Source organism: Quercus robur, chromosome 9, assembly GCF_932294415.1.
Source record: "Quercus robur chromosome 9, dhQueRobu3.1, whole genome shotgun sequence".
NCBI lineage: Eukaryota > Viridiplantae > Streptophyta > Magnoliopsida > Fagales > Fagaceae > Quercus > Quercus robur.
In genome coordinates, this window is record NC_065542.1 from 14,572,200 (window position 1) to 14,586,783 (window position 14,584).

Below are 14,584 nucleotides of genomic sequence, written 5' to 3' on the forward strand. Positions count from 1 at the left end.
AAATGGGTCCCACGATACTATTCACACATTTAAAAATTATTTTGCTACAGTCCTTTCAGTTTTCAGTTTCAGCAACAATAAGTTCAATCCAAACAGACCCTTACTATGAATTAACTTCACAATGAAAGACAGTTTTGTATACTTGCAATCTTGCAAACTTGGGAGAATACCAGTAGTAAGCAAATCAGCCTCAACATCATCTCTGGTCTTTGCAAAGTAGTTATTGCATTTCTTACATGGACAATAAATTTTATCCCCCATTGTTGTATGCTCAAATGCAAAATCAAGGAAGTCTTTAATTCCTTGTCTATACTCAGGAAGATCTCTATTCCTGAGCTTTACCCAATTCTGTTCCATCTAAAGTTGGATTAAATTTAAAAAAAAAAAAAAATCTTCAATGAGGGACACACCTTAAGTTGTTCTCAACCGGAAAAGAGTACTAAATCCAATGGAAAAGCCTACATAAAAGAATATTTCAATGTAGAGTTTGAGACATTATATAATACAATAGATAAAATACACAAAATAGAATAAAGTACTTGATGATCTTAAGCTCTAAGGATATGATAAAAGAGGAACTAGAAACAATCTACCAGCCCACTATTTCTATGACTAGAAACAAATTTTTTTTTTTGGTGAAAAAATTATTTGGTCATTTAGAAAGTGTATTTACTATTTAGTGCATATACATGTTAATACAGCAAATCAGAAACTCATTGGCAAGCTGAGCAGAGACTTTTCAAGAAGTGATTGCTAAGAACTGTTAGAAACTAGACAACAAGAACAGCCCAAAAATAGATCCAAATTGACAATCATTAAAAGGCCATTACCCAGAGTTGGTCTTGGTCCCCATCAAGGTGGAGTCAAGGGAGGGTTATTCAGAATACAGTGCTATCCTTTCAGTAATGCTGGTTGAAGTGACCACTCCCAGTAATCAATTATGTGCACTTCAGCACTTGATAATTGATAGTCGATAGCTTGAGGCTTTTACTATTATACCACAAAGTGGACCCTCCACATGCTAGATTAATAATATTACTAATTTATTTAGTCACAAGCAATTCTTAATAAATTATGGTTGAATATTTTTTTTATTGTTAAGTTATGTTTCTATACATCTCAAATATGTTACAAAAGGGCTCCGTAGAAATATCTACATGAGCCATCACTATATTTAAACTCCTCATCTGCAAATTGCAATGCAATGTAGCAAAAGTTAAAGCATCATACTAGTTTCATTGGTAAACATCCAACTGACATTTGAACCTGCGCTAGTTACGCAGAAATATGCAACCCTTTTACTGAAAATGTATTAATATAAAGATTTTTTCAATTCAGGACAACAGGGTATATGTTTTCTGTCACATTAATAAAGATGACAGGGTCAGATTGACTCTTTGGACCTGATATCATACTCAAACCAAAACATGGATCCTATCCAAATCTAAAAGAATGGCAAACTTGGAAAAGGCTAAGTTCAAATAAAAAGAAGATTGTGTTTCTCACATTGCCAACAAACACCGATCGTGCATCTGCCTCCTCCTTGTTTGCTTGAGAAGCAGCTGCATTGGCAGGGTTTGCAGAAAATGACACACACATAAATACAATCCAAGCATTAAAAGAAAAAAAAAAAATTATACACAAAAAATATTGAATATAGCAATTCGGAGCAAATTCCTCGTCTGTTTTAAATTTCAATTAGCATAACACAACCATTAAATTTCTTAATCTTAAATCTCTAAGATCTAGCAAAAAATTAAATGAGAAATTAATTCCATTTGTTTGAACCAAATTTTACATGGAGTACTCGAAATAGAGTATGAAGTAACGAAAAATAATTCTATGTGATGATGCCGAAAAATCAACAGTAAGTCACACGGTTCTCACATGCTCGGATCAATTCCTGCACAACAAAAAGAGAAGACCTCATAGAGAGCACCGGTGTGGTGCCGGTCAAGTACCCTCCGAAGGTCAAGTTAGAATTTCTCACAATTCTAGAGTGCCAGAACTGGGGGGAATTATGCGTACCTTGGTTAGCGAGGGTCTTGGGGCTTTTATAGTAGTAGAGGGTTGACTTCTCTTCCTTGGTTCAGAAGTCTTTTCCTTATAGGAGTCCACATAAGTGTATTTTGCGGAATCCTTTCCTTGTAGGAGACTAACACTGGCTGTGGAGCACAAGATGTTTCCTTATATACGCATACGTGGAGGCCAAGCCAAGATTATGCCAGAACTGTCAGTCTCGTGTATCTCCTTCAGCTTATCGCCGTCAGCTTTTTGTCTCCCCTAGCTTACCTCGTTAGCTTAAAGCAGTAGACTTCCTACTATTGTCAGTGGGCACCAAATAATCTAACTATTTGGAACGTTGCTCTGTGCCTTCCCATCAACGAGTATATTTACAATTTTATCCTTATTATTATGGATTTTCTAAAATTGAATTTGATCACACAAACAAGGAAAATATGCTCAGATGTAAATTTCTGCTAAAGAAATTCAAATGCGATTGTTTGAAATTGAAGTTGAAAGACAGAAAATCGGAATTCTGATGATGATTACTAGAAGAAGCGAGTCTTGCTCAGTGATTTCAGCTTCCTTCACTTTCTGTGCTACAACCTGAGGAAAACGATTACGTTATAGTGAGATTCTAAAGCGAATGATCAATTAGAAATCGAAATAGGGAAATCGATGATGAACTCAGTTTTTTGAGAAATGTGAAACGAAAATGTAAGGTTGAATTTATTCAACCATCTAATTGGCTTTATTCCGTGCCAAATTTGCTTGTAATTCAGCATTTAGTAACCCTGTATTTAGGTGGGATTGTTGTAAGGGTAGTGAGTGAGATAGTGTGAAGATTGCTCAAGAGTGTGCAAGAAAACAGAGAGTCGCGGCTGGGACTCGCGACTGGACTCGCGGCTTCAACCCGCCAGAATCTGCACACGTGCCAAGCATGCTGGAAGATGAACAGTCATGCTAGCTGGAGCACTACAGGACAAAACAGGACAACTGGCCATACGGTTAACTCGCGACTGGAACTCGCGACTTAGTCAAGCCGCGAGGTCAAGCCGCGAGCCACCCCTGTTTTGGAAAAACCTGACGTTTCGCATTCCACTCCTCTTCAGTATAAATACCCTTTTAACCCACGATTGAAAGAGAGCTTCCAGAGAGAATTTTGAGAGAGAAACCCTAAAGAAAAACCAGATTGTTTTACCCACAATCTCTACCTTAGAGTCTCATCAAAATCCCTCACTCTCTTCCTCTCCATTGTCAAATCCTTGAGAGGCCTTTATACCAAACCTGGTTCTCACCATTATCATCTCTATGAGACAGTAGTTTGGAGTTCTGGGAAGCAGTTAGGAAGGAGCCAATCTTTATTGGTTGATGCTACGGTGAAGTAGCGGAATCCGGAAAGCTAGAAAAGAAAAAGGTTCGGCGCAACCTCGTTGGAGCAAGAAGCTTGGAGGGCTTAGGTGCATTGGGTAGATTAGGCTTGGAGGGTCTATTGCTGTCCTTGTATCCCAACTGTATTTTCTAGTGGATTGATTACCGCTTGGAGGGCGGCGGAGAGGTTTTTCGCCGAGGTCTTCGGTTTCCTCTTCGATAACATATCTGGTGTTATCGCTGTGTTTGCATCTTCCTTCCTCTCTATCTCTGCCTTTACATTAATCTGCTGTGGTTTATTTTTGATGTGGCTTAGATAGTTGTTTAATCAATTCCATGTTATAGCATATGTTAAGTTTCCGCACACTAGTTGTTTAACATATTGCATGTGTTGATTAAATTGGTTTTTGGGGGTCTAAACGTTCAAAAGTGTTTTTGTACACGTTTTTGAACTTTCAGAAAATCATGGGGAAATCGATGAAAAAGTGTGGGTAAACAAAAAAAACAAAAAAATCAAAGACGAAATTAGGGTTTGTGATTTGTACCTAATCGGAGCTGAGAAACACAACGCCAAGAGAGATGAAGAGTCACAAAACTGAGATCGTACCTAATTGGAGTTGTGCGATTACGTACTTAATCGATGATCGTTGAGCTCTATGAGATTTCTATGCGCTCTGTGAGATTTCCATGCTTTCTCAGTTTCAGGCTTTCAGCGAGAGTGATAAGAGCTTTATGTGTTTGTTGGTTATGTTTGGGCTATATTTTTAAATTTTGTTGGGCTTTTTTCAAGGGATGAAAATTTTGTTGTGGGCTTTTTTCAAGGGATGAAAATTTTGTTGTGGGCTTTTTATCAAGGGCTGAAAAATTTGTAATATTTTATCAAGGGTTGTGGGCTGAAAAAACTAGTGTTTTTTTTTTATTTTTTATTTTTTATTATTACATTTATTCAAGGGCGTTTTAACTTATTTTGAGGGACCAAATAACTTTTCAAATAAAGTTGAGTGATATAACCTACCACATCTGTATTTATAGATTGTATCGACAGATTTTAGTAAATCCTCGATAAAAGAGGATTGAAATAACTAATGTTTGTTGTAGTGATAAAAAGAGACGAAGCTCTCTCCTAATTCGAAAGATATATAGAACACATGCTTTTTGCTACAAGATCACATAACATAATGTAGGTGAAGATACACAGAATGGTTTTGGGAGTAATTAATAAATTCTTGTCATTCAACATATATATTTTGAACTAAAAGAAAGACAAATGCTTCATGTGGTTTATATTTTACTAGCTAGAACAATAAAGTAATCTGTTGGTGTTGACATGTCGAACTAGTTGGTCTAAAGGGGATGAAATCTGAGAGGCAATCCATACTTAGGCCTTAGAGAGAGCAAAATAGCAGGAGAATGAATGTAAGTTGGGGAGAGGGTAAAAGAAAACCTAGAGAGAATTAGGGTTAGGACAATCTTGTACTCCATAAACGTCAAGTTCCTACCAACACACATTCTTCCTCCAAACCCAAAAGGCAGATACCCCATCTTGTTCTTGCACCCTCCATACATGTCACCCTTGAACCTCTCTGGCTTGAACTCATTCACATCCTCACCCCATAGTTCTGGGTCATGGTGCATGGCCACCACGTCAATCCACATGTTGGTTCCATTAGGAATTGTTAGGTCATCCACTCGAATGTCTTCTCTCGCTTGCCTTTGTACGTTTGGTGCTGATGGATAAAGTCGAAGAACCTCATTTAACACCCATCCCATCTGCAATAACAATTACATTTGTAAGATTCGACATGGTTTAGTAAAAAATCAAACTAGAATAAAACCCTTCTCATCTATGCATGCGTGTTCTTAAATTCAAATTCAAACATATAATTGCATTAACTAATACTACATGTAAGCAAGTTTATCTTTCTGTAAAGGATACTTAACTTCATCAATGTAACTTATTCACTAAGATGCCCAAGTAACTATGCCTAGGTTTTGTGATTTTTGTTTATTAATTTTATACTTAAGTCTAATTCTTGAAGTTGATATTTTATAAAAAGAATATTATAATTAAGTGAGGGAAAAAAAATCCATCCAAATAAAAAGGGAAAAAAAAAACATAGAATTCATGGCCGGCAGGCCTCAATATATCTATCCAAAGATCTGGTTGTACATGGACGGAGACCCTAGTAGAAAAGGCCAAGTGTATCTGGGAAATAGAAATTTTGGACGGTCATGCCAATAGGGTGATGACAAATGTCAAGGTAGGGCGTGTCGAGGTGGCATAGTACCCTAAAGTGAGGTACTGTTGAATTTGCGATGCCATTTAGTAGTAGTATCTACGTGACAATGACCAGTACTACTACTATCCACCAATCCAAATGAGTCCAAGCCATAATAATCATGTGCTTCGGTCCCCACGCGCTTAACTCTTGGCATAGCTGGCCACTCCTTTTTTGCCAACATTGACCTCTTTTCATATATAGGTCGGCTCCTTTGTTATTTTTATGAGAGAGAGAGAGAGAGAGAGAGAGAGAGAGAAGAAGCGATAATTTCTAAGACATTAACTAGGCTTGTGTAAGAATAATTTTTAACCCCTTCTCTTCTTTTACAAAAAAAATTGTAGGGTTTATATATGAGTGTGTGATTTTTATTCATTGTGAAACCTTGATTGTATGTAATAGATGATATAATTGTCTCTCCACTTCTCCATTTCTTGAATCCAAAATCAGATCACCTTTAAATTAAAACAATGATTTTATTTCTCTAGAACTTGAGATAGTTTTTTTTAAAAAAATTGAAAAGTAAATAAATAATTAATTAGACAATTTTTTAAAAAACTATACACATTAAAAATTAATTAAAAATATATATCAAAACTTATTTCAAAATCTAACCCATAATGCACTCAAAGTTTTTGAGTGATCCTTTTTATTTTATTTTTTTGTGTGGAAATTTTTAGAACAATTAATATTGTGTTTCTAAAAAATGAGACCAAACAGAAGACTCTTTATATTTGAGTGATAAATATTATGAAAAGATAAAAATAATGCATACATATCTAATTTCAAGCATTAATTCTCTCACCATTATTGATCACGCATGTGACCAATTGCATGCATGTCTATCCCATAAACAAAAGCAATTAGTGTTTTAGGTCATATAACTAGAAAGATATTCATTCTTCATTAAATTACAAAAAAAGATTTGCTGATGTATTGTAGTTGGTTGGTTCTATCTTATCCCACCCTCCAAAAACAATGTTTATTTCTATAATAATTTTAAGATGATATGGTTTTCTCAACTGGCAACCTTATCCCCAAAGCTCTATGCCTCTATGTATGCTGTTCAAGGATTACAACCTTAATTCCCATATTTTTTTTAAAAAAAATCATAGCCACAATGTAACTTTACCATGGTTTTAAAAACCGGCTCAGAGGCAGAACCGGATTTGCCTTCGTTTTCCAGTTTTTACCGGTTTTTAAAAAGTTTTGATCAATTGTTGATTGGTTTTTACCGGTTTTGAGCTTTTTTTCGAAACCTGGCTGGCCTTCGATTCATGGTTCAACCGGTCGAACCAGTTGGTCTAGTCTGGTTTTTAAAACATAGATCTTTACTACCTTATAATTCATTTTTATACCTAGTACCTTAAGACATTAATTGCACCTCTATATCCAGCTAACAAATTTACAGGACACAAGTACAGTGCTACTAATATATGATGTGAAAAAAATTTATCATACCTTCTTTAGTCCAGCAAGCGTATTGACATCAATCTCTCCATCTTTAACAACTTCTCTGATCTCATCTCTCAACTGGTCTTGCCACTCTGGATTCATGGCCAAAAGTAAGAGTGTCCACGTGATTGCCAATGCTGTTGTCTCATGGCCTCCAAAGAAGAAGGTCTTGCACTCATCCACTAATTCCTGCTGTGATAATATCTTTCCTAATCGGCTATCAACAGGACTCCCTTGAAGCAATATGCCTAGCAAGTCTTGTGGAGTTTTCCCTTTAATCGATTTTTTTCGATCATTTATGATTGATAAAAACAGTTGGTCGATTTCCTTGCCAAGTCTTTTGGCCTCTAGGGTTTTCTTAGGGCAAAAGAATTTGCTAAAAGGGACCCCCACAAAGCGGTTAGACTTAAAGAGAGTCACTTGCAGGGCTCTTAGTTTTTCTAACACATTCTTGCCAGTTTTGTAACTTACACCAAAGCTTGTCTTAGCAATGATCTCTCCAGCTGTTTTTATAATTTCTCTCTCTGCATCAATCTCTGGCTTTCCTGAATTAATGAAGGTAGTCCAATTATCTAGCATATTAGTGGCTGACTCCACCATTAAGCTTGCCATAACCTAGAAAACAAAGAAAGACAGTTTAGATCTTTAGTAGGAATTAATTAACATAATGGAAATAAATCAGTAGAGACTAACTTTGAGAAGTAAATGGAGAAGTATATATTTATATTTTGCTAATTAATGTTTGTAAGAACAAAAAAATCTCTAAATGAAAGATAATTTGTTGACCAATTATTGTTTCTTTTATGGATGTACTATAATGAAATTTAGTTCTAGATTCTATGAGAATCAGCTGGATATTTTTCCATTTTGGGTGAGAGATCAGGAATAGAGAGAGAGACCTTCAAGTTGATTGGATTGAATGCAGGGGTAATGACATGTCGCTGGCGAACCCACTCATCTCCTTCAACCATGACCAAACCATTGCCAAACATAGGGTCTCTATCATTTTTGAACACAGTTGGCTTTCCCCAACTCTTTGCCATGACCGATCCAGACATTTTCTTTAGGAACTCAGGTTCTGCTATATATAAAAATGGCTCTGTGCCCAGCCAGTATATGAACGTTTTTCCTGCACCAAAAATTACACTTATATATTAGCCCTACACAAAATTTTATGAATACCTAGCATGTAAATTTTTGTATCATATAAAAAAAAAAAATCAACCTCTTTTTAGTGTATATAGTTGATGAACTCCATTAGTAGTATATACCTTGTCAAAAGGACTTCATTTTTGTGTTTCCATACAATTGTATTACCAATAATTTCTAAATGTCCAATAAAAAAAAAATTCTAAATGAAAATATATATATAATACAAATATAATATTTTTGACTAAATGCAAATATTGATTCAAATTTGACAGCACATATATAGCCTACTTTCATCAATATATATCTAGCTAGCTAGCTAGCTAGGAGCTCACCATGACTCTTTTGCCATTGTGCAAAGTAGGGAAAAACATTTGAGTGTATATCATGTGGAGAATTCGAAGACTGCAACGAAGAATCACCGGACATCTTAACGATATCCTTAATGTTACCAAAAGGAAAACTTGGAGTTGGTCCTCCAAACCCATTTCTCCGAATTTTCCAATACTTAAGAGTTGGTGAAATCCAGCAAGAAAATAACACTCTTAAGGTGATCAGGAAGAGAAAAAAAACCAGCAACGCGGCTATGTTAAAACCTGTAGCCAGCTCAAGCAACCCCATATCTCTCTCTTTCTCTCTCTTTTTGTGGTTTGTTTGAAAGCACTGATGGCTTTTTTATATAGTCTCTCTCAAAACTCAAAAAGCACTAATGGTTTTGTATAAAGTCTCTCTTTCAAAAGGCAAAAGCACTTATAGTTTGTTTATGTTGGTGGATGTTGAGAAACATGAAGTTAAGTATTTATAGAAAAGGATTAGGAATTCGGGGTTCAAGAATGTCGGAAGTTTGACTTCCACTTTAAGACTTCCCCTTTGAACATTCTTTATTTTTTATTTTTTTGCAGTCATCTAATTTTAATAATTTTTCTTTTTTTATTTTATTTTGTTTGCTTTGTCAACCACTCTATGTTCCAGCCCATCACGGCAAAAGATGAGTTCTCATTCTCAAGGGAAACCGTCCTACCCTCCCGGGTTTCAACCAATGGGTGTTTACCGCGTAGGCTTGTTTGATGGGCACTGGCCTTTTGTCAACGTTGCATGTGGACCACGAGATGTAATGCCATCGTGTGATTTCTTGGAAATTCAAATAATAAAACAATAAGAGTAGGATTGCCGTTAAGTTAATATGAAAAGTACCAAGTATATAGGTGATTTCTTAGAAAGGTAATTAATCAACCAAAGTAGCTAGATTATAGTTATTTTCCATGTGGCTAATGATAAAAAATAAATCTGAATCATAATTTCCACAAAAGAAGAAAAAGAATAATATTCACCAACTTATTTGTTAGTAATCCTTACAAAATGATCTAGGGTTAACTCAACTAGCCATCAATCCTTGTAATACACCGAAAAATTTTATCTAAAAAAGAAGAAGATTTGTTTCTCAAAAAAAGAAAAAAAAAGAGAAGGTTTTCTCTCTCCTTTCACCTATGATTTGATAATTATGATAGTTATTAATAAATATTTATTTTGATTGTGATTATCTATTAAAAATTAAATATAAAATTTGATAATTATAGTAGTTATTGATAAGAATTTATTATGATTGTTGTTTTATTACGATGTTGTAGGGACACGTTTACTTAACGGCCCAATAATTGTGTTGGGCTCGCACATGAAAGATTCCTCACAATATGATTTGTAGAGAGTGGGCTTGAAAGGCTTGTCTTTGATCACGGGGCGATGGTCCGGTCCTGTTTTTAGAGGAATTCATGTAGAAGAAAGGGGTTGGACTTCTCGGACTTAGTCCGAGGATCATTCAGGTCTTTCCTCGGTTACCCGGCGGTGGTTTTTTATGGCATGCATACATCGTTAAGGAATTTTCCTCCCTGAGGTCTCTTTTCCTGGAGGTGGGATGGGAGCTCCTGGTTTTTGTCCATTTCTCCCAGCCCCCTTTCCAGATTGCTTACTTTTTCTTTTATACTAGCCCACATTCGCTGTCCTTCGTCCACGTGTAGGGTCAACTTTTCCAAGACTGATATTTGTCCCGTCAGTCTCATCCCAGAATCATTGGAGATGGTTGATAAAGCCGAAGAATCCAGCTCTGCTGGATGCAGAGTCTTATCTAGGAGGGGTAACAAGGGCAACTTTCCCGAGATATTTTAGATCTTCTTTCCAGTTTGGTCCTATACCGTTTTTGCCCCTCTTTTTGGTGGAATTTTGGGTCTGCCGAGGACTGAACTGTCCTCAGCTGCATCTCCGAGCCATTTTGGGCCTTGTTATTCTTGAGCTCGGGCCATGACCTTTTTCGGTTTAGGCCTTTGGACTCCCCATCACCAAGTGGGCCTGGCCCATAAATTATTGGGCCCCACAATAGCCCCTTAAAACCCTGCTGTCCGACATCCTGGTTGGAGAGGGGGGTTTTGGTAATACCGAGTCTTTATTATGGCTCATTTAATTCAGCCCTTGACTAACGTTGACGACTCTTCACCTGCCCAGGGAATGTACCGGTTTGCAAGATGTTCCCCTTAATTTGCGCACGATGCTCTTATGCCATTTGGTTATCCGAAGCGCGTCTTTAATATCTTCCCTTTACGAGATCTCCCAGATTTAACGGTTATTGATAGCGTGGGGGAACGGAACGGGCGTATTCATGTTTGCAGATTTCCTTAGAGATCTGAACACATTAAGTATCCTATTCTTCGTCCCCTATATAAAGAGAAGAAACAAGAGTTGTTTCTCCCACAGATGAATCCCTTTACTCCCCCCAAAATTTGAAACCCTCAGATTCCCTCCGGAGTTTACTTAATTTTACTCTGGTTGTACCTTAACCTGAAATACACTCCCCATAGTAATAAGCGATGAAAGAATCATTCCCCTCCCAGAAACACCATGTTCTGACGAAGCTCGAAATGGCTAAGTTAGGGCAGGGATGGCGGAGACTCAAGATTTGTCTCGCCTTCCTTTCAGCCAAAATCCGAAGCAGGGACTCGTCACGTCACACTTTCGGCGTGACTGAGCCGAGAACACACATCATCAGTACTACCCGCTCTCTCATGAGCATATCTAACATGGCACCAGTGTGTTAGGAGTCAGGACCGGGGTAGGGACTAAGTGCCCCTGCTTCTTCCTCTCTTCGTTCACTGGCGCCTCCTTCCGCCTCTCTTTCTTCCTTCTCATCTTTTCCCTCTTCTTCTCCTCCTTCTTTTACTCATGTCCTCCATCTTCTTCATTCATCTCCTCCATCTTCCTCATTCATCTCCTCCATCCTCTTCTTCCTTCTCCTTCATCTTCTTCTTCCTTCTCCTTCAACTTTTTCTAAAGAAAGTTCTTCTCTCAATATGAGCAATACTGAGGCAGAGATTGGAGAGACTTTGAAGAAGGGTTTAAAAGACACCTGACTGTTTACTTATCTGTATTGCGGATGTTATTTTTGCTTCGGCAGTTCACATTTTGTATAGGCTTGTTTAAGCCCCTCTTTGTATGTTGTAATAATTTTTCATATTAATAAAAGTTGTTGTTATTCTACTTCGCATGTTCTGTTTCTATGTTTTTACAAGTTTACAAGCGCTGCTCGGCACAATAATATAGCATTTGAATCAATAACTAAGGCCAAAATACTTGCTAATAAAAAGATGTCACCATAACTTTAATAGAATTATTTGACACAGCAATACCTATCTGTGAATAACGATACTTACCCCAAAACTAGCCGATATGAGAGCTGAGTGCTCGATGCGGTGTAGGAAGTAACCATCCGAAGACATATCACCCGCAAAATGAACAGCCTCCTTAGGTTACTGTACAGTGGGGCGTTTCGCCATCTTCTTATCACTCTTACTGGCCTTAACCTTTTACAGTATTTGACCGAGGACCTTCCCCATCCGAGTAGTTGGTTTCCCAATAGGCTTGAGTCCGAGGACTTCGCAACGCCTTGGTTCTGTCCAAAACCTAGTTTGGTCACCCAGGTAGTTGGTTTCCCAATAGGCTTGAGTCCGAGGACTTCGCAACGCCTTGGTTCTGTCCAAAACCTAGTTTGGTCACCCAGGTAGTTGGTTTCCCCATAGGCTTGAGTCCGAGGACCATAGTTCAGTTTCTCCCTTTTCTCAGGTATTTCGCGAGGAGCCGTGCGGGAGGTTGTCCTCGGCAACGGCTATTCCTCGGCGTGGGCCGTAGTCCCTGGGCCCCCGTGCAGAACGGGCCTGGGCCGCAAATTCATTAGGCCCATAAGTTAAGAGGTATTTCTGTGGTCTTTGGTCACGCGGTACTTTTTGGCGTCCCAGTGTTCGAGGTGCACCTTCCCGAGACTCCTTTAGTCTCATGGTTGCAGGTGGCGTTGGAGATTGAGCCGGAGCCATTTTGTCTGTAGCGTTCCTTGGGACGCTGCGTGAATTAAATGCCACCACTTTATCTTTTTAAATAAATAGGAGAGAAAGTTGCTTCACCTACGCATCAACCCCTTCAGTTTTCTCCCACATCACAACTTCCACATCTGGAGTTATCCTCCCTTAGTATAACATGTTTGAGGCGCGAGTTGGGAAGAAGGAATCCTCTCCGCCACAGAGGCGCCGTGTCCTCCTGAGACTCAAAGTAGTGAGGTACGGGCAAGGTTGTCAAAATCGCGATCCGGATCGTAAAATCGCACGATTTTACGATCCCACCTCACCAAAAAGATTAAAATCGTAGCAGGATCGCAAATATGTTAGGATCGTTTGTAGGATCGTGTAGGATCGTATAGGATCGTAGGATCGTATGGGATCCTACCGATCCTACCGATCCTACCGTTAGGCTTTTTTTTTTTTTTTTTTTTTTTTTTTTTTTTTTTTTTTTTTAAATGGGATTCATTTGGGTCATTTGGGTAAGTCCAATGAAATAATGCCCGGCCCACCTAAAGGTCCAATACCCACAAGCCCAATGAATTAAAGTCCTAAATTACCCCTCTCTCAAAATAAAATCCCAAAAAAACCTATACTACTTAAGTTAAGTTTTCAAACAAAACCTAAATATTTAGAAACACTTAAAAGCTTCAGCAGTCAACAGACTCAACACGCACGACGCACCTGCTCCCTCCCGCGCGCCTCCAGGCCCTCCACAGTCTGACTCCCCTGTTGTCCGACTCCCCTGTTAAAAACCCAGCACTCAACCCTCTCAATGGTGAACTATTGCTGCTCTCAATCTTTCTTAAGTATTTAGAAGCATTCAAAAACCAGCACCTCAGTCCCGCACGGTCGCACCTGCTCAGTTCTCTATCAAAAGCTCCAAAACGCAGCAGCTCTGTCCCGCGCGCCATTGCTGCCTTTAAGCTTTCTGGTAATCGTTTTTGGTAGTTAGTACTTATTAAGTTAGTAGTTTATCATTTATTTGCACTTTGATAGCTTGATTCCAGATTGTTGTGTTGTGTTGTGTTTATGTTTTTATTTTTCTATTTTGTTAACTAAATTAAGTAAAATTTGAAAAATTAAGAAACAGAGTCTTTAGTATTTGATTCTTTGAGAAATATTAGTAAACACAATTAGTAGTTTAGAATTGCACATAACCTGTTTGATGAATTTTCTGTGTGATTTTTTTGAGCATGCTCTGTATCTTGGTGTCTTTTTTTGCAGCTCTAGTACAAATATACAATGTCTAATTTGGCTAGAAAGAAAATTAAGCGAAAAAATGCACCAGGAAATAGGTCTGACTTGGGATGGGAACATGGTGTTGAAGTAGGTTCAAGGCAAGTTCAATGTAATTATTGCAAAGAAATTCATAGTGGGGGTATATATAGGCTGAAGCATCATTTAGCTGGGACTAGGAAAAATGTTTCAGCTTGTCCTAGTGTGCCAGAAAAGGTGAGGGAAAAATTTGCGACTCTTTTGTATGCCCAATTTGAAGCATCTATAAAAAAGAAAAGGTGGTATACTATAGAAGAAGAGGATGATGGCAATGATGATGAATTAGTTGAAGTACAACAACTACATTCATCAAAAGGGAGGGGCAAACACATAGGCTCCATGGATAAGTTTGTTACAAAAAATAAGCAAGTAACAATGAATCGTGTGTTTAAAAAAGGAGAACGTGATCTAGTGATCCAACAAATTGCTAGATTCTTCTACACTAGTGCCATCCCTTTTAATTGTGTCAAAAATCCGGAGTTTCTGCAAATGATTGATATGATTTCAAGATTTGGGATTGGCCTCAAGCCTCCTTCCTATCATGAGATTAGGGAGACATGCTTGAAGAAAGAGGTAGATTTTACACAACAAATGCTTGAAGAATATAAGGTTGAATGGAAAAAAACAGGTTGTTCAATTATGTCTGATGGCTGGTCTGATAAGAAAAGGAGATCC

General features: G+C 37.8%; 1 protein-coding gene across 1 annotated transcript; it reads right to left on the bottom strand.

Moving 5' to 3' along the window:
* Positions 1-4,578: 4,578 nt before the first annotated feature.
* On the bottom strand, positions 4,579-9,015 carry LOC126698509 (cytokinin hydroxylase-like). Its single transcript, XM_050395791.1, has 4 exons — positions 8,594-9,015; positions 8,009-8,238; positions 7,116-7,724; positions 4,579-5,145 (listed from the first exon to the last, which is right to left on the bottom strand). Exons 1-4 carry the CDS (start codon positions 8,877-8,879, stop codon positions 4,720-4,722), a joined length of 1,551 nt encoding a protein of 516 aa, XP_050251748.1. The 5' UTR covers positions 8,880-9,015; the 3' UTR covers positions 4,579-4,719.
* Positions 9,016-14,584: the final 5,569 nt, after the last annotated feature.